The sequence below is a fragment of the Gavialis gangeticus genome, unplaced genomic scaffold, assembly GCF_001723915.1.
Source record: "Gavialis gangeticus isolate Ggan-Ray unplaced genomic scaffold, GavGan_comp1, whole genome shotgun sequence".
Classification (NCBI taxonomy): domain Eukaryota; kingdom Metazoa; phylum Chordata; order Crocodylia; family Gavialidae; genus Gavialis; species Gavialis gangeticus.
In genome coordinates, this window is record NW_017729024.1 from 78,675,416 (window position 1) to 78,696,767 (window position 21,352).

The 21,352-nt window shown below is 41.8% G+C and overlaps 1 protein-coding gene across 2 annotated transcripts in view; it reads left to right on the forward strand.

Annotated features, from left to right (window-relative positions):
• ADAMTS19 (ADAM metallopeptidase with thrombospondin type 1 motif 19) overlaps positions 1-17,563 on the forward strand; it is a 310,136-nt gene extending 292,573 nt beyond the window's left edge. Inside the window, exons 22-24 of one of the 2 annotated variants that reach the window (XR_002097331.1) lie at positions 10,766-10,943; positions 14,658-14,766; positions 16,287-16,371. Coding sequence is in view for 1 of the 2 variants with exons in the window: in XM_019517287.1 (XP_019372832.1) it covers positions 10,766-10,943; positions 16,287-16,438 (330 nt within the window). In the remaining variant the exon portion in view is untranslated. Of the gene's footprint in view, positions 1-10,765; positions 10,944-14,657; positions 14,767-16,286 lie in introns of both variants that reach the window. The other variant, XM_019517287.1, reaches the window with a different exon arrangement.
• The last annotated feature ends 3,789 nt before the right edge of the window (positions 17,564-21,352 follow it).

Here is a 21,352-nt window from a genome sequence, read left to right on the forward strand (position 1 = left end):
GCCCACCCCTGTAACCTGTCTAGGTCTGATTGGAGCCTATTCCTTCCTTCTAGCGTGCCCACATCCCCCCACATCTTAGTGTCATCAGCAAATTTTGAACAGGGTGCTATTTACCCCCTCGTCCAAGTCACTGATGAAAATGTTGAACAGTATGGGCCCGAGGACCAAGCCCTGTGGAACCCTACTGCCCACATCCCTCCAAGCTGAAAATGACCATCCACCACCACTCTCTGGGTGTGGCCCTCCAGCCAGTTGGTGACCCATTTGACTGTGTGGCTCAGCAAAATAGATGAAGGAGGAGATACCAGATTCTGACCTGGTCCCTGCTCCCAGTGGGGCAGGAAATTTCCCAGTACCGTTTATCCATTTTATCCCATGAACATTAAGGCTAGGGACAGACACTACTAATAAACCAGTTTAAATGATCAGAAACTGGTTTAAACCTGTAACAGAACAGATGCTCAGTGCACATAAACCAGTTTGAGAAAAACTTGGTTGAATGTAGTATCAGACTTAACTGATTTGGCTCAAACCAGTTTATGCAATATCCAGACCCCTTCCTAGTTTAAGATAAACCAGACACCCTCAGCATCCCGGCATGCTCTCTGGGCTGGGCGGGGCTATCTGCTCCCATAGCAGGGCTGGCCCCTCCCCTCTGCTCCCTGGCTGTAGCTCCCCCCTCACCACTCCCTGCTAGGCAGGAATTCCCTCCCCCCCCGCCGCCGTGCCTTGCTGAGGAGGTGTCTGTGTATTAGCTAGCCAACTACATGCTGGCTACCCTCTGTGCTGAATCAACAGGCAGAATCAACAAGTAGTTGGTAAAACTCCTCTGTTCTTTTTTTAATTGGGTGGTAAACATTGTTATCAATTCCCTGGTGGGCTAATCACAGCATCCTGCCAGAGCCTGGCCATGCCCTTCTCAGCTCTGTGCTGTGGAAGGAAAGTAGGGCTGCTCTAGCACCCCCTGGCTTCTAGCCTGAGCCACTACAGGCATGTGCCTGCATTTCTGGGATGTCTGTCCAGTTACAAAACTGATTTAGCCTAGCCAGGTTAGACTAACCTGCAAAGATTGAATCAATTCAGGCTTGGGCTTTTTGAATATCTGTCCCTAGCCTAAGGGTGGTGATAGACATGAAAAAACAAAACAAAACAAAAAAGAGCTTTACCAGAAGAGGAAGCAGATTATTATGACTCAACTCCCCAGCATCTGTATAGATCGGGTGCTTCAGCAGGGCTTTTTGGTGCTTTGATCTAAAGCTGATTCAGTCAGCTATTAGATCAAAGCACCAAAATGTCCTGCTAAAGTATGTGATCAATACGGATTTTGGGTGAGCTGAGTCAAACTAATATGATGCCTCTTCTGGGCATGTTTAGGGGCATGCTAAGCTGAAAATAAAGTTCTGGGATTTTTGTTTTCTCATGTCTGTAAGCAGCCAAAATGTAAGATTCAGTGCTGCCAGGTTTGAAAAGAGAGGTTTAGAGTACTTTGCTAGGAAGTAAAAGATGCAGTTTCAAACCTCTGGGGTAAAGGGGGCTTAAACATCCTAACTACTAGTCTAGGGCTGAAAAGGTGGCGGGGCTCTTCTGCTCCACTTCCCCACAACCACTGTCTGTCACCTGTTCCTTGTGTTGTTGCCCAAATAAGCTTTTGGGACATGCTTGGTTTTATGTGAGGATGATTCTGTTTCAAGTCCATGGTTTGCCACAGATCTTAGGACTGTTGTTTACCTGGCAAAATAGAGCAGGGCAGCATCTTAGACGCTTTTCATCCTGCAAATTTCATAAACCTCTCTGAACCAGTTAGTCTTTAAAGCTAGGTGCAGACATTCAAGGAGGTTGGGGGAGTTTAGATCGGGTTAAAAATAGCCAGGCAATTTAACTTACTTCACCCATGGGTGGATCTTACAGTCAGACCTGGTGTCAGTGTTTGGAAATCAAGCTAAACCCGTAACAGTACAGAAGTTCTACATACACAGACTGGTCTAAAAATGGCAGAACCAAATTTCAAATAGACCTGGATTAATGTAGTATCAGACTTAATCGATCTAGTTTAAATCGGGGCACTGGACTTCTGTACAGTTACCTGCACAGCCTTAAAATTGGGAAAACCCAGCCACTGGCCCCAGCCCCAGGGCTGTGATTTTCCTCCCTGCCTCCCAGGTTATTTCTAGGCCCCCAGCAACTCGCCACCCCCCAACAATCCACCAAACCCCACATCCCACAAGCCACTCCTGGTACTGCTTTTATCAGTGTTTGCACTGCTGGGAGCCAAGCAAGTAAATATTACTAGGTGAATGGGCAGGACGGATGGGGAATGTAGGTTGCTGGGGGGAAGGTAGAGGTAAAAATAGCCCCGGTCCCCTCCCATGGACCCTGTGAACCCCCTAATCCCACTAAACCCTCTCAGATCCCACCATCCCCCACAAACCCTACATGCCTCCAGTTGCTTCTGCAGATTGCACCTGCTCCCCTGATCCTTCCTGCTGATCCCATCTGCCCACATCACCCCATGTACACCCTCCACAGATCCTGCTTATCCCTCCAACCCCTCCCCATTAGTCCCACCATCCCAACTTACCTTAGATCAAGTGGATATTTTAAATGTGATCTAACCTCCCCGAATATCTTCACTTAGCTTAAGCTGCCACCCTGCCCTACCTTCTGCCTGACTTCAGAGTGACACAGCTTACCATCTTTCTGCCCCATCTGATGAGTCTTTTAGGCTCCTTTGGAACCCAGGAATGGGAGAATGTGTCACTGCTGTTCCTTCTTTCCTTCCTATGGGCCTCAGGACTTCTGTAGAAAGAAATGATTGGGTAAGAACTTTATGTATTTTGTATGCTAAATTTTTATCTGTCAGTTCCCCTTGAGAATGTCACCACTGACAGAACCTAGGTTCAAACTTAAAAGGCAGGGATAGAAAGTTACTCATCTACAGAATAACCTGACAAAGATACAACTGAGCCCAAATTCAGCTTTTCAGACAAAAGATACTTTTACAGCCATTTTCAGATACTAATGAAAGTTCAGAATGAAGAAGAAAAACAGTCAAAGAAAGACAATGGCAGAAAGAAAAGATATAAGGGAGAAGTAAAAGTGGCTACCCTAGAAGAGACCAACAGCAGGGCTTTCTCAACTAAGCATAACACAAGTTCTGAATTTTGTATTTGGCATCTAGTTTCTGAGGTGTTGGGTGTGTCAGAAATGAGAGAGGCAGAGAGACCTTCCTGTAAATGATGCATGAGGGAACACAGACTCTGAAATTTTTGGTTCCATTATTCTCTTTTCCTTATGATTAAGTGTACTATACATGAGTGCCTCTACAAAGAAAGTAAATACAGATTGGGACATAAATAACTGCATAAAAGATGATAAGCAATACTAGCATGGCTTAAGACTATTTAAAATAGTTATAAGAACAAGTACAATGTATCATGTAATACCTGCCTTCAGAATCAAACTACATTAAAAGGTGCAAATTAAACAAAAACTTTGAAAAGTTTTCGCCAGATACGCACAGTGCTACTAATTTTTTATTCCTCTGTGTGCTTGTTTCACACTCACTTTATTAAAAGGTTGAAACTGCTTGAATACTGGAACTGTCAAACCTATACATAAATGATTAGGAATGCTCCACTAATAATTTCCAGTAGAACTCATCATTGAGTTTCCTTATGAGAACATCTCTCTCCACTTTGAATGCTACTTAAGACTTAAAACTCTTTCTTAAGTGATTCATTTATTCTTGAAGATAAACGGTCCAAGTTGATTATGTTAACATTGTCACAGACTGGCGCTTCTCATTGTAGATTGTATCAGGCTCTGTAATGATTGCCTGTTGTCTTGGCTGAGAGACACATTTTGACCGTTACTGTCTGCCAGTGACAATTTTTTCCTTAATTTAGGAATTCCTACTTCTTACTGAGGCCAGCTGGAAACAACTAAGGCATTACAGCACCTTCTTCAGCTGTTGGCCATGGGAATATGTATTCTCTCCAAAATATATATCTTTGGCAGGGAACAGAAAGAAGGAATCTTGGGTAATTGTTTTGTATGCCAAGTGTAAGGATTGTTATATTTAACACCTAGATTTCTGTCCCTAAAAGTATGTTCAAAAGAAGTTCAAAAGTAGGCCAGTATACATATATAGGGTGTTTAGATTTTATGCAAATAACATTTTAAAAATAGCTGTTAACTATATCTAGATTTGTTTTCTTATAGAGCCTTTAACAGGAGTGTTTTACATGACTTGCTGCTTGAACGGTTTTACAGTACCTTTAGGACTATGTCCAAAATGCACAGATTAACAGCCACATAAAAAACTCTGGCTGCATATTAGAACATTTAGTCTAAACCTACAAACACAGTTGTCCTACGGGAATTTTTGCTAATCAGCTACATGGCCTCAAAATGTAGGTCATCTGAACAGTCAGAAGTAAGAAATAACTAAAACACCACAAAAAGAAGGACAGTGTGTACAAGTGTGACATTCTTTTGGGGAAAAAAAGTGTAAGAGAGTATTCGTGAATCCTCAGTGATTAAATTAATAGATTGAAATTAAATTAGGCTTTACTAAGAAGACCTGCTGAATCTCCATATTTTACTAAGGAAGTAGGTTGGAGTAATGTATTTTAGGTAAATCATTATTTTGATTTAACTAGAATCATGTCTGATTAAATCATTGCATAACATTAGCATGGAAGAGATACCATAAGTGGAAAGCGATAATGTGATGTAACTTGAAGATAATTTTATTTTTTAAAACATAGGAAGTTACTATGCAGTTATAATCCACTGTGGGAGGAGGAATTGCTGCCTAAAATTTACATATAATGGATGGAACAGGCACTGATTTGAATATTTTTAATGAGAACAAATAAGTCTTAGAAATGGTTTTGGGAGAAGTTTTGCCACACAAATTAAAGTATGCAAGTGAATATTCAGGTCCCTGTGCAGTACTATATGTGGCAAAACTGAAAGACGGATCTTATATCTCAATCTGCTTGCCGCTGCTCTGCCAGCAGCGAGGGTCCTTTGGCAACACCAGAGCACCACCTTGGGCACAGACAGAAGAGCACCTCCCCATTGCACCTCAGCACTTTGCAGGAAGTGCTATGAGTTGCAACAATGCCCCAAGCAAAGCAGGAGTTCTCTGTTGGGTCCGGGAGTTCAGGATTCCAGCTGCTTGCTGCGAGCCTGCAGCCCGGTCTCCATAGCAATGCCCCTCCCACCCTGTCACTGTTTTGAGAATGGGAGCGGGGGGGACAGGAGAAGAAGGAGCTGGTTCTTGGGGTTCCCCATCTGGTGCTGGAGGGTGGGTGAAATGGACCCCCCCACCCCCACCACCCTACCCTCCAGTGCCAACTGAAAAAGCCCAAACCAAACTCCCTCCATTCCCTTTCCCCCCCCCCATTCTGAAAACAGTGATGGGCTGGGAAGTCTACAGACAGAAGTTACTGAAGCTGCTCCATTTTGCAGCTTGTCCATTTGAATCCTCATGCAATGAGAGTTCAGATTTTTGCAGGCTCAGGCCCTTTTAAAGTGGTCTGCAGCCACACACTTCTATTTGGTCACATCCATAGCATGCTTTCTGGGGCCAGATTAGAAAAAAAATTGTAACTTCTGTCTGTGCCTCTAGGCTCTCTGCCACCTTTAAGAGCTACCAAAGGAGGGAAAAAGTGAGAGTGTCTGTTTTCACCATAATCCTAAGACTCCACAGTAGCATTAGGAGTAGTGGCAGTGAGAAAGCAGGGTACCTGTTCCAGGCACCTAGTTAGAAGGGAGTCCAAAAATGGCAGTTACTGCCGCCGGCCAGCCCCTGCCATTGCTGCCACCTAGGGCACAGACCCTACTTGTTACACCTCTGCGATTCCATGGATTCAACTGGCCAAGAAGCAGTGAAGGATCAAGTGTATAAAGAGCAGTGATTGGAGCAAGCTAAGAATCTGGCTCTTAGATCACATATTAGTAGACTTGAATAATTGTGGTTTATTTTTAATGCCATCCAGTTATGTGCTTTTCTCCACTTGTTGAAATGACTTAGGGCTATGTATAATTGAGAGAGTTTATTAGACTACTTGGCTTTCAGTTGCTGATCATAAAAATTGACAGTCTAAAAATTGCACTTTAAACCTTTATGAATCCACTCTGCATATAAGTTGTGCTGACAGAAATACATTTTATACTTCTTATAAAGCAGCAGGGAGAAGACAAGAATGGGAAAGTGACCTTGAATTATTTTCTGGCTTACAAATCATCAGCAGAATTGTTAAATGAATTCTGAATGCAGGATTGTTATTACTGGTGATGATGTGTGAACTAGGTACAGCTTGATCACCAGGTCTCAGACTGAGTTTACAGTATGAGTAATGTGAAAAATCATCTTTTAAATTGTAAACATATCAACTTGGATGTAGAAGTCACTGAAAACAAGTAGACACAGAACCCCACCGTGCCAGGATTGCAGAATCACTTTTTACTGCTTAATATCACTTCAAAGTCATACAAAATAAAAATAAATATGGAGTTAAAAATCAACACAACGGTGGCAAGATAAGGGAAGAATGGTTTTAGGACTAAAACTTAGGGCAATCAGAAAATCTTTTTTTCTTGCTTTTCCACAAACCTTCCACAATCTCCATTGGCAAGTCACTTTTATTGTCTGTATGTCTTATAGAAATCATAGAGAAATAGGGCTGGATGGGACTGCCATCTTGTCAGCTGGTCACACATATGTCCTCTAGTACAACTCCCTACCTAAGGCAAGATCATGCCTATACAAATCATCCTATACAAATCCATAATCTAACCTTTTACCATCAACCCTGACAAAACATAAGACATAACACCCTCAATTTCCTCATGCAAAAGTGGGATAGTAATATGGGATTTTTTTCCCCCCAAAAGGGTATTGTAAAATTATAATTAATTGTTTATCAGGCACATTGGTTTCCTTGGGTAGAAAACACTACCTAACTGTAAATTAATATGATTTAATATGTAAATGGAAAATATAAGAAGTATAGAAATATATAACAAGTATAGAAAAATATAACATAAGTTGGTGTGGGAGGGCCCTAGCTATATGAAGTCATGGGCACTCAAACATGTTACTACAAGGTAAGTAAAGGAGGGTGAAGATTTACAACATCTCAGATTCTGCACCTTCATGGCAACCCCTCAGTAAAATAAGACTAGTTACCGTGGGTTCGCATGTATTCACCAGAGTGTTAACATGGACAGTTACCTTGCAGCTGATACCCTGTGAAGCCCCATTTTCCCTTACCTCACAGTAATTTGTTTATGGGCCCATGCTTGCAAACTCAATCAGGATAAGACTGAAAACCTTGGAAGAAACAAGTGGAATAACTGGTGAATACTAAGGGGATGTAGTCACTGTTTGTGTTTGAGTTCCACACTCTCCCAGAGTTTGGAGTAGTTGCATCCAGGGTTTGGTTTGAATTTATCTCCAGTTCTGTGTCGTAATGCATGTTAAATAAGGCACTCTAAGGATAGATTTATATGGGTGTTTAAGAAATTAAATTAGCCAATACTCCTTCAAGAGTACTCATAGGAATGTCTCAAATGCTGCCTAACTGCTTCCATGCCACAAGCTCCCAGCCCAGAAATGAGGCAGTGAAGCCATTCTGCTGCTGTTCTTGAGATCTGTACCTGGCATATTTTAGAGCAGCAATGAGGGAAGCCTCTAAATAGCTTCACTCCCTCATTTCCAGATTTGGGACATGCAGAACAGGAGGGGACGTGCAAGGCGTGCTTGAGAGCAGGACTCCTGAGAGAGCTGCAGCAGTGGCGTAGGCAAACTCTAAGATTTCTGTGAATAAAAGTGTAGTACGTGCCATGTGACTGCATAAACGCAGTTTTCTAGTCCATCTGTGTACAGGAGATTAAAATCACATTGAAAGTATTTTTCAGTTGTAAGACTTTCCAACATGTAATAAAAATATAACTGTAAGAAAGCAGATGAAATAAAGGATTAGAGTCAAGATTACTAGCAGAATAGGAAAAAATGGCAATATATCATTATTTTGCAATGAAATTACAGTTAAAGCAATGGCATATATGTGACTGGATAAATAGCATACATATACCTCAAGAGATTCAGCACATGTCAAGTCAGCAAGTGGGTTTCATCAGTTCAAATTAAATTTCATATGCAAATTAGATTTCATATGCATATGTAAGGCACTGCCTTGGTTCATTTTCCAGGATTTTATTTCACAATCATACTTTACACTGAAATACTGTACTGTAAAAGGCTATGTGACACCACTCACCTTTTTTACATGGCTGATTTGGGGTCTGTACAGTTAATGCTCATGTGTATGTTGATATATGATGCACAATACTTGTGTGCATTGTACCACTGAAATACGATTGCACCTAGAAACTATTTAGCTATCTTTAGTCTAAATCCAGAAATGTTTTCTATGTACCTTCTCTGAAATATAAATACGTACTTGGATAGTAACTCTATCTCTATCCCTATCTGGCACATGTACTGCTGCTCTGAGTAGAACTGGTCCACACTAAGGGTAGAGTTACATGTTACACTTAGATTGTACTAAATGCACTTAAAGCATGAGTGTTTAGATGTTAAAGCTCATTAACTCATGGTAAGTACCCTCTGAATGTCCCAGAGTTGCTCCAGGGTTAACTCTGGGCAGTACTACCTAGCTCCTATTAGGATAACTTCAGTCTGCTCCACAGAGATGAATCAAGCAATTTGTAGTCCCCCAGAATCTCACACCTCTCCCAACCTCCTCCCTCCTCCCCCTTCCACCCACAGCAGGACTAGAGGAATAGAGCCATGCCCCTGCTCAGCAGTCCTCTAGTGGCCACCCAGAGCTCTGCAGGCATTAACATTTGACTGCTTGCAACACAATTCTAATTTTAACATGGCTTAACACTCCATAGAGTCAGTATGGTTTAAGTGTAACAAGTAACTTCCCCCTTATATACTGTCACTGTTATATTATCTTTCAACTGACTATGCTCATGGGTGGCAAATGAATATTTCTACAGTCCACCAGTCTTAGGACTATGCCAGCCCCAAGAGTCTTACTTGATATGGTTAGTATTCTGCTGAAAACAAGCAATCAGACTTTGGATCTTAATGGTTACAAACCATTATGTGTAAGAATACCTGACTGAAAACTATCTGGGGTAGTTTTTTAAGTGATTTGGGGGACAGCTCAGTGAGAACAAGCAATCAGCTTTTCTTTTCTGTGATTGTGCTGTATATATTCAGTCCCTGCTTGGTCATCATTAGGGCCTAAAATTTGTCACTCAGGTTACTGGATGAGTGAACAGCAATTTTATCAAAGTGGCAGCTCCTACCTTGAATACAGTTATATTCATAGTTTCATAGTTTCATAGATTTAGGGTCAGAAGGGACCTAGTAGATCTTCTAGCCTGACCCCCCGCCAGGGCGGGAGAACAAAAAAAACCCCAAAACAAAAACGGGACTCAAATGAGTCCAGCCAGGTAGGCATCCAGCCTCGTCTTAAAGACCCCCAGGGTAGGGGCCAGCACCACTTCCCTTGGAAGTTGGTTCCAGCTCCTAGCCGCCCTAACTGTGAAGTAGTTTTTGCGGATGTCCAATCTATACCATCTCTCCATCAACTTGTGCCCATTACTCCTTGTTATGCCAGCGGGCGCTAGGGGAAACAGCGTCTCCCCCAAACCCTTCTGGTCCCTGCTAGTGAGTTTATAGACGGTCACCAGGTCCCCCCTCAGCCTTCTCTTGTGGAGGCTGAATAGGTTCAGGTCCCGCAGTCTCTCACTGTAGGGTCTGCCCTGTTGTCCCCGGATCATGCGGGTGGCCCTCCTCTGGACCCTCTCCATGTTGTCCATATTAAGTGCGACTGAAGTTTCCTTTCTCAGCATGAAGGAAGGATTTTCCACATGAGCCTGTTTTGTTGGCACAACTTCCACTGACCACTTCCTTTTTCCTCTCCATCAGATCTCACCTTCTTCCCACAGGTCCTTTTCTTCCTCCTTTTATTTCCCTTTCTTGATTTTTGCCATTCCCTTTTTTCCCCTTGTTCCAAACACTCCATGCTTGGAGAGTAAGAGTGAAGGAAAAGCCTACTGATGCGCTTGTCATGTTATAGGAGCTCCAAAGAGGCATGTCAGGCTGATTGATACTTGAAGAAGCATGACACCAGAAGACAGACTTTAAAAGAACTGGCAGATACTCTGCTTGGTGAAGCACTTGTACAGAGGGTTTGGGAGTACAGCTGGTTCTTCACCCACCATGGCCTTTCTTCTTCAGTCTCTCTGAGCTTCTACTGTTGCTCCACCCAACCCCATTATTACATATTATATTGTGTATTATGAGTGCATATTCAGAAACTGGAGTGGGAAATCAGCCACTGTTGCTTAGGGGCTTCCTTTGCTTTGGTGTTTTTACCACTAGTGCTGTCAGATGAGTCACCTGGACAATAAAAGGCAGTTGGCACCAGTGCCCAATCCTGGAGAGGTATCATAATTAATTGGGGGCAAGGATAGGGGCACCTTACAGGATTGGAACAATTTCCCTTGGGTCTTAGCCATTACCACGTTTTTTAGGGGGTTTTTTAAATTATTTTTATCATGGTTTTCATTAATTAATCTGTCATAAAATCCCAGCCCACTGATGTCAGTAACAACACAGCCATGGACTTTAATGGGGCTCAGGAATTCACCCTAATTTTCATGGGCAAACCCAGAATTCTAATATATGCCTTTCTTCCTTCTCTTGTAGTGCTCGGTTACCTGTGGCAAAGGAATGCAGTCTCGAGTAATCCAGTGCATGCACAAGATCACAGGAAGGCATGGCAATGAATGTTTCTCCTCAGAAAAGCCTGCAGCATACAGACCCTGTCATCTTCAACCCTGCAATGAGAAAATTAATGTAAACACCATCACATCACCGAGGTTAGGTAAGCAGCCAAAATAACTACCCCTACCTTGGGGGTCTTTAAAAAGAGACTGGACAAAGACCTGGCTAGGTCATCTGACCCCAGCACTTTTTCCTGCCCGGGGCAGGGGGTTGGACTCTATGGTCTGGTGAGGTCCCCTCTGACCCAAAAAATCTATGAAACTATGATGATGCAGTAGTTACCTTTTCTGTCTTCTCCTGTGAAGGTGAATGATGGTCTGTGACTAATAGCATAAGGCAGGGGCTCGGGTGATTTTGATATTATCCTCAGCTCTCCTAAAACCTTACTCAGTCAAGACAGTTATAATATAATAAATGTATTGCTGTTAATAATATTTATTCAGGCAGTTGAATTTTAACATCTCTTTACCTCGGTTTCCCCATGCATAACTTTAGAGTGATTTTAGGAATCTTGAATCGTTAATATCTGATGCATGTATAGGTGTTCTAAAAGTTCTGCTAAACATGCAGACAGAGATGCTGTTAGATTGGTGTTAGAAATGTGTTTTGAACAGATTGCAACATGCAGTTTCCTAAACTTACAAAAATCTCGAAAGTCTTTTTGCAAAGTTTTCCAAAAGCGTTTCTCATGGTTTTTGCAAGATCAAAAAGCATGTGGTTCAAGGAGTTTACTGCAAATAATTCCTTCCATCAGTCTTTAGGCGAAATCACTAGCCCCTATTCCTGAAAACCTAAGATGTGAGAGGTTCAGTTACTGACATAAAGAGGTTTTAGTCATGTCATTGAGACCCTTTTTAAAATCCCAAAATTCCTTCACCTGTTTCCTGTTAGAAAATCTGTAAGGAATTCAATAATGGCCATAAAGACAGAGCTGTTAATATGACCAATTTTAAAATACTACTGGAGTTTTGATGATAGTCTCTCCATCAGGTCCTTAAAATGTCAGTCTGATCCTTGAGCGTGATTGGGGGTATATTCAAAAGTTTGCTATCACTCAGTATACCCTTTCCAGATGATTTTTCAAAGCTCTTGTTAGGATAAACCCTCCTGTCAAACAGATTATTCCTGCACAGAAAGCAAGTCTAATGTTTCGGTCTGTGTGTATAATCCTCCCTTTGAGCCAACCCAGGGTATTCCTCTTTGATGTTTTTAACCTTTAAAGCATTTTGTGCTGTGGCCATTGTTTCAGCCTGCTGGATCAGATGGCAGCTGTATCTTACAGTCCTTCGCATCTGCTATTTCAGAGGGACAAAGTTGTCCTTCATATTTTATCTTTCTTTGTTCACAAGTGCCCAAATGTTCACAATCAGAAGCAGGGCACCATCCTCCCATCATAGCCATTCTCAGTTTAGTTAAGTAGAGGCACCTTCATACAGGCTACAAAGTTGTGTGTAGATAAATACATACAGGCACTTCCAGTTGATTAAAATGTGTTAACTTAATTTAAAGGGCCAGAAAATGAGTATTACACCCCGCAAGGCTATGTTGTTCATGTGGATTAGAATATGTAGTCTTGATGCTTGTAATCTCACAGTCAGTTTTACTCAATATTATTTAGGGCATATCTTACCAGAAGCATGTCTAAGGCTGCTGGCAGATGTTCATTTACATGTACCATGGAATCTGATTCCCAGTGCCAACAATCACACTTCCTGTCCTGCCACGCTTAGATGGCAGGAGGTACTATTTTGGAATCAAGGATTAGATCCAATTCACAACCTACTTGCCAGTGCAGGGGGAGCCTGAGGTTCCCCCTGCACCAGCAAGTTGAAAGCCAGGTGTCCGTAGGGCCAGGACTGAGGCCAACAATCAGCTGATTGTTATCTTGGGCTGGGGACCACTCTGGGGCTGGTTCTAGACGCTGGTAAAGTCTCCAGCCAAAATTAACAATCAGCTGATTGTCAGCTGGCCACACATTCAATGCAAGGTGACATACAAACCAATCATAAAGCTGTTCTACATCAGGCATTGACAACCCCCAGTATGCGTGCCAGAGCATGACACACAAGGCCATTTTCCTCAGCACGCTATACCCAGCCCAAGCTCTGGGAAGCTGCCGCTGACCACAGAGCCTGGGCTGCTTGCAGCAGGTGGCTGGGAGGCTGCAAGCTCTGCTGCAAGCAGCCCAGGCTCCATGGTAGGCAGCAGCTGCCCAGAGCCTGTTTGTTGGCTGCAGCTGGGAGGCTGCAAACAGCTGCACAGGGTTCCGCAGCCCCACCACTGGCTCTGTGGCTGTGGTGGCTACACACATGCCTCTGGTTGCACAGCCAGGTTGGGGCCGGGACAGCACAACCCCAGCCCCTCCCCCACCATGTGTCATGAGGCACACATGAAGCTCAGTGCTGGGGTTGCAAAACCTGGCACAGCTGTTTGCAGCCTGCCTGCCACTTCCTGCTGTTATCCAGAGCCTGGGCTGGCTGTGGCAGGCAGCTTGGAGGCTGCAAACAGCTCTGCAGGGCTCTGCAGCCCTGGCTCCATGGAAGTAGCAGCTGCACACACACCTTGGGACAGCCAGCAGGGAAGGGGCTAGGGTTGTGTTGGCCCAGGCCCCTTCCCAGCTGTGTGCCCAAAGTTATGCGAACAGCCACAGAGCTGGTGCTGTGGCTGTAGAGCTTGGCACAGCTGTTTGCACCCTCCCAGCTGCCTGCCACAGCTGGTCTGAGCTCAGGGCAGCTGCAGCAGTCTCAGGGCAGGCTGCAGCAGGCTCTGGCACTCCAGCACTGGCTCTGTGGTGGCAGCGCACAGCAGGGGAGGGGTTGGGGCCGTGTAACCCTGGCCTGTCCTCTGCTGTCCACCCGGAGATGCTCGTGCAGCCACCAGCAATAAGAATGGGGCCCCTCATGGCTCCCCTGCCTCTGACACAACAAGTCAAGGTGTGGGTGGAGTTTGGTGTGTTTTTGGCACTAGCCAAAATCATTGCCAACTGCTGTTCTACATTATATGTGAAACAACGTTATGGCTAGTTTGCCATTTTATAGACTCTTAAATTGAGTGTATATGTAGCATCCTTGTTGTTTATGCCACAGTTAACAAGTTAATCATAGCAAAAATGTAATGTATAGAGTGGGTGGGCCATAGAGGCCCCTTGGGTAGATTTGCATTTAAGACTCCAGGCACATTTTTACTAGGCAGTAGCGATACCTGTCAAAAACAACTTTTGAAATCTGTTCTAGTTTCTATTTTTGAAGTAATCTCACCTTTTTTTCTATTTTAATGGAAGGAGAACTGCATAGCTCTTAACTGAGACTGACCTTGTCACCTCAAAGGATATGCAATTTATGATGGGTTTTTTAACAATGTCTTCAATGGCCCACTCTTAGATTTTGTTGTATTTTAATGTTATTTTTACATTTAATTATGTGTATAACATTGGAACATATAACATTAGATCAGATTAATTCACACACACACACATACACATATATATCTCAGTTTGTGGCCTCTAGACATGACAGACAGACAGACATATAAATCAAAGTGTCTGTATAAATATATATAGTGTCTAGTGGTTCCAAACTGCTGGAATCAAGGTGTTGTGTGTTAAGTACTGTAAAAATGCATGGGGGGTAGGACAAGTGGACAAACAGGTGGATGGACCAGAGGGGAGGTAGATGACAATAGCTTGAATGACCCTGTTCTGCATAGTAAGCAATAGCACAACTTACTATCTATGTGACCATAGTCCCTTGGCATCCAGGTAATGGTAAGTCTTAAAGAGGAATCTTTCCAAGAACGTGATAGATTTTTTCTGGAGTGGAGGGTGGGTGACATATTACAGACAGCATTTTTGTCATACATCAGTGGTGGTGAGGAAGAAAATATGAAGCTAGAAGCTGACTGTCCAGCATATTGGCAGAGTGAAGGTCAGTCATGATGAGCTATAGAGCAGCTTGGTGAAAAAAGAGAGAGAAGTTTGTGTTCATGTGGTAGAGGGTAAAGAACCAGCTGAGTGACAGAAAATTTGATGATGGGATGCACTGACCCATGAATAATTTTAGCAGCATGATTTTAATAGACCTCCCTAGGCAGGCAATGCCATAATACAACAATAAAGGGTGCACAGAGATGCACCTTTTGGCAGTGCCCTACAGCAGAAGCAAGGATGGAGGTCTTTCAGTTACATTTTAGGTAGGGGTTTTTTGGAGTTGAGGTTTGTGTTTGGGAAGAGGGGGTGAAATTAGGTGCGTTTTTTGGAGGGGGGTGACAGGCACAGCCCCTTTGTAGGAGACATGTAAAGACTAGGAGGGGATGTTGAGGAAAGGTGGGGGGATCACCCCTGTAATGGGATGGTGGGAGTAACGTGAGTGGTGGTGGGAAACAATGGTTGGGATTGGCAGAAGGGTTTGCTTGTGTGAATGTGGACAGGGAGGTGGTGGTTATAGGCACAGGGTTGATGGACTTCCCAAGTTTTTGGGTGTTTGAGAAATCCTGTCTGTGCACTGTTTGTTTATTGGAAGCTGCTCTGAGCCTCTCAGAGTGGGATATAAATCTAATAAATAAATAAGGTTTCATTGGTCCTGGCCAGAAAGGAAGAGACTGCAGTAAATAAAATATGATCAGGTCTAAAAGAACACGTTGTCCTAATGCTGGAATAAAAAGACTATTTTCTTGCAGTTTTCATTGTCTACGTAATTTTCACTTTCTATTTGCTTCATTTAAGCTTGACTATTTTTAAAACTTTGCTCATAAATGCTCTTATGGTAGATGCTGTGCCATTTTGACAAGGGTCTACTGAGACAATATAGAATGGTCCCTTTTTCGTCTGAGTGGCTAGCCAAAATTCAGGGTCTTGCTGGATATTCTAGTGAGGAGGGAGGGGTGGAATTAATTATGATATCATATATCTTTGATGTGTTTCTAGTTACAATAACGTGTGCTTTCTTAAGCATAGGAGAAAATGAAATAACCAGAAGCTGTTTCTCAGCTTGGTTTCCAGCTCCAACTCTCTTTTAATTTGTACTCCCTCCCCCTCCCCCTCAAAAGTTCCCATAGACATGGCCACATAGTACCATTTTGGCTTTGTTAAAGCTTCCTTTCAGTCTGAGAGCCATCTTACTCGCACCACCTGAGCTGCCTCTCATCCACTGTCCCTGTCCCCCTCCACACGCACCTTCTCAAAATAATAGCCAGCCAAAGCCACTTCACGTGGCACATTCAAATTCCCCAGCTGTCTTGCATTTGCCCTTGTTCTTGGTAGAAACATGGGCTTATCTACCTCTTACTAGTATCTAAATGGAGGGGAGCAATTAAACCTACCAGTTTCAACAAGTTTGAACCAGACTGTAACATAGCTTCAACAATTCTATCTTTTCTACCTGGTTATTTACTGAACAAATTTAATAACACATAGCTGTGTGTATGTCTTTCTTATGTTGTTTCACAGCTGCTTTAACATTCAAGTGCCTTGGAGACCAGTGGCCAGTCTACTGCAGGGTAATACGAGAGAAGAACCTCTGTCAGGACATGAGGTGGTATCAACGTTGCTGTGAGACATGCAGGGACTTTTACGCGCAAAAAATGCAACAAAAGAGTTGACCTCTGGCAGGCTGGCTGGCTTTCAGCTCTTGTATACTTATTTATAAACACACATACACACACACATAAACATACACATTCACACTCCAGCACGCTTCTTCAGACCAAATATTATCAGATTACATATAATTTAATCAAATTAATTTATTTTGCCTGCCAGACATCCTTTATTGTTTTGGTTAGACATCCTTCTTCTTTTATCCTCTAAGGTTTTCATAATTAATTTTATATGAACAATTTTGGATACATTTATCAGAATTTTTAAAAAAATAAATCATTAGTGTATTTTAAAAGTTTATTTTCAGTAGGGTCATCTCTCTGTTGCCAAAAAGCCATCATGTTATCTTGAATTTATTTTAATTTAGCTGAATAGTTTTGCTGTATATGGAAATAAAGCCCATTTTTATTTTATTTTATTATAATTTTTGGCATACAGAGTCAGAATGATCTTGTGTATTTTGCAACAGATGTTAAGGTGACTAAGCTAACATTATTGAACAGGTTATTACAGAATGTATTGTGAAATCAGTTCCTCTTTGATTTAGGAATCATACTGTAGGAGAGAATCTACTGTAACTTATAACCTACTAGAAACAAAAAAAAAATCAAATAGCAAAGTAGGGATTTTGATCATGCTCATGAACACATACTTGAACACAAGTATTGAATCAATGAAACACTGTAGAGATTTACACTGAATCACTGTTGCACTGTTTGAGGTAGGATAGAGAAACACAATTCTAGAACTTGTACCATCCTATGAAAACACGTCTGTACTGTTTTAACATGTCACTTGATTTTAAGTGTTTTTAAACAAAAGACCCATGCCCCTCTATGCCTTGTGTGTCCTTTCGCATTTTTATAAATAGAAGTGTCCTTGCTCCTGACACTTGTGTATAAGTTAATCTGTTAAACATTTTCACTTTTCTGTGGACTTAGAAGATAGCCTTGTGATACTTCTTTAGTTTTACTTTTATGAAAAAAGTCTTTATAAAAAATAAAATGTTTTGCACTTTTGTGAAACATTATGAAACAGCTAAATTTTCCTTATGAGAAAATATTGTACATGATTCACATGATTTTTACATTTTCAATAAAAAGGTAAAGCTTCTTTCTTCATTTGTATTTTCCTGTTGTGTGTATTTGTGTCTAAGACCTGGATCCACAAAAACCAGCACACTGCGCACAGACCTTTTAAGGTAGCATATAGGAAATGACAAGGATAGGGGTTGTCTTAAATTCCATCCCTCTCCATGGCATTACTGCCTTTCTCTGGTTTCAGGGAGACATCTTTTCTGCAGTATTGAACCTTTTCCTGGAACTGGGTACATTTCAAAAGGAGGGACTACTCCTTTATTTTAAAGACTAGGGAGCTAATAGAGTGGTTAGAGTGCTTAACTAGTGGTTAAAGCACTCATCAAAGGTGAGTGAATGTTTCTCTTCCCAGAGAGTGCCCTAAGGATGGAGCTGTAAGAGAAGGTGGCACTTAGTATTTCCTGTTAAAATCCTAAACTTTATTTTGAATAATTATGTATACATTGGACCAGAAAAAGAGAGAACAGGAGTGATAGAAAATGAGAATAAATAAAATTAACTGGGAATGAATGAGAGAATAGTTTAGTGATTAAGTCACTCACCTGGAAGAAGGTCCTACACCTACGTTCACGTTTACGTTTCTGCTCTAGTAAAATAAAGATATTTTAGCAGTGCAGGGACTGGAACCTAAATGAGTGTCCTAACCACTAGGCTGTACAGAGATGCTCAGTGTGTGTATCTGGCCACTTCGTATTTAATTATTACATGGAAAATAGAATGGCTTCCAGAGGAAGGGCTGAGAGTACTTCTCCCCATCTCTCTCCTCATTTCCTCCTTCCTGTTCAAAATGTCTCTAACATGGTGCTTAGTGCATGGCCCTAAAAGGTTTGAGTCCCCTCAGGCTAAGGGGGGAACTGAACCATGGTGTCTTGCATCCTGAGTGCTGTAACCATTTAACTATAGAATTAAAAGGGTGATAGTCACCACTACCTTGCCTGACTATGTATCCCCAGAGAATGCCCGTGCCATGCACGCTCTGGCACATGGCAGGGTACCCTGGGTGGGGTAGGGGAGGCTGCTTTACCTGGGACCCTGGGGGTCTCCCGGGGCTGCAGCAGTGACAGGAAGTCTGGCTAGCAGTTGGAGCATGACTTTGGCCAGCCAGGTTCTGGTTTTAGGCGGTGCATGCTGCTGCCATGTGCGCCACTCGGCTTTTTTTTTTGGCATGGTTTTTTTTGACCCCAAGATCTGCAAGGGTCAAAAAGAAACCTGGGCTGCAGGGCGGGGAACATCTGAATGTGTGGTGTGGTAGTGCAGATGGGTCTGCGATGCCACATCCCACACATCTGTGCTCACCTGGACGTGGCCTTAGAGTCGCAGCACAAAGTGCTTAATGTGGTCTTTAATTGTACTTTCTAATCGACCAACAGTTAAGTATGAAGTTTAGTGTGTAATTTAAATTAAGATCAGTGTCTTATGTGTAGGTTTAAATTAAGATAAGATACTATTTATTGTATCATTCTTTCATTTTACCTGTGTATGGAAAGAAGAAATTTGGGCCCACATTCAAGAAATGTAAACAATTTTATACTGCACAGATATTATCTTTTCGAACTTAATTTATTAAGCAAGCAATTATTGTTTTAAAAAATGAGACTCAAATTCTTATTTCTTTACCCTAAAGGAAGGGGGAGAGAATCGCACCTGTTACCTGGAGCTAATGTGTTCTTTAATTTTCTCCAAAGATGTTATTTGAATATATTAAATACAATATAATAACTGAGGTTCTGGTCAGAAAGCCTCCCTGCCTGGGAAGAGTGCTTAAGTCCCTCATTAATTCCCACTGATGTTGGTATAGGTATTTTAGCATACTTGATCTTGAAATGCCAGAATTTTAGCTTTAGCATTTCTGAGTTCAGAAATACAACTTGAATGCACTAATGTATAATGATGAATTTTAAAAACTGAGGAAGAAAAGATAAAAAAACAATTGTGACATTAAGAACGTTATTTTTGCATAACGGCAAATGACACAAATAAATTGTGTGTTATTTACAGCTAGAAGACTTGGCTGCTATAGTACACTGCTCTACAATGTCACAGACACTTATGTAATATACAATCTGGTTCTATAATTTTGCTGTCTTGAGGGGTTTTTTTCCTCAGATTTATCGAGAATTTTTACAAATGCTTCTGCACTTGCTTAGCTTCACTCTGATGCCTGAAGTCTAGCACATAGAAATAGGCTGCAAGGAACAGGGCCCAAGAGGCTTATTTTCAACAAGGACTATTATCTGTATTCTTTTAAGATTAAAAGTCCTGCAAGTTTTCACTTTTCCATGAAGAAAACTTGCTTTCTAAATAGACAAGCACAAACAAAGTTATATACTAAGTTGATTTACATCCTTAACTGTGGCTTTCATTCCTTCAGTAGTTATATTATAGGACTATTCATGAGATGTATGTGAAGTTTGTGTGACTTGAAGTCATTATGTATATGCATAGTCATAGAAAGCAAAGTAGGGCTGGAAGGGACCTTGAGAGCTCATCTAGCCCAAACCACTGCCTGAGGCAGGATCATGCCTATCCAAACCATCCTATACAAATCCATTGTCTAGTCTCTTAGCAAAACTAAATAATCAGCCCTGACAACAAAATACATATCACCCTAATCTGCCACAGGTAAAGCAGGGGACCATGGTAACAAATGTCCTGCTGCAACCAAAGTTAAAAATACACTCAAGAAATCCAGTCTAAGTCCTTCCTTTTAGTAATTCTCTGATCACTCTGAAATCAGCTATATTTTACTTCTTTTTTAAGCAGTCACCATAATTCAAAGAAGCAACACAGATCAATATGCTGTGTTGTTACAAAACAGGACACAAGTTTTGAAAATGTGTTTGGTTGGTGGGCTGTAGGTATGATGGTCTCAAAATGTATCACTACCTTGCACAGCAATGTCACTCCAGAGACTATACAGATTGGACTGACAGCTCAGTGCACTTTCCAGATGTGCTCAGTGAAGCAGTTGGGAGTCTTCAGCTGCTAAGCAATCGCACCAGAATTTACTCAGTTCTCCTAACAACCCCTCTCTATTAATAGGTTTTCCTTCCAGGCTGATGAATATATAACACTTCAACCAATGTCAAAGCAGTCAAATTCAGTTGGAAAATAAAGATGAAATTCACTCTGGCTCACAGGGGCCAGCCTGGGTGCTTATTAAATCCCACTTACACTCTGTTTTGATGGATGAAGTGGGATTTTAGCAGTGCAGAGAGCTTGTTCTAGTTGTACACTGTGGGGATATGTGAAGCACAACTCTGACCAAAAGTTCCCCCCAGTTATCACTCACTCCACCTTCCTGGCTAGTAATTCTTCTGGCATCATTTCAACTGGAAGAGTGTTTTATTTTATTTCAGTTTTTTATGTCAAGTTTTTCTTGATGAGTACCACAAATACTTTGTCCTTTGGCCATTTATATGTAAAAATATTGACTTAAAAAAAAAGTGAGTGGTCAGATCTGATGAAGAATGTATTGCATTTGAAAGCTTGTCTAACCCTATACTGACCATAGTTGATCCAATAAAAAAATACCACTGTAAAAAATCTTTTCCTCTCAGATCTAACTAGTACATTAGTGTTAAAAGTAAAAACCTATGACAGATAGAGATGCTTCAGAGGATGTATCTGGTCTCTCTAAGTATGTCACAACACTAAGTGCTACTTTCTGAATTCTGGTAAAGCACTATCAAAGCAAATTAATAACTTCATGAATGTCACAGACACCATAAACTAGCAATATAGTCTAGTGGTGCCTCAGGGCTTCACCATAAATCTCTTCAATTAAACAAAATCCATTGGGGAAAAAAACAAAAATCT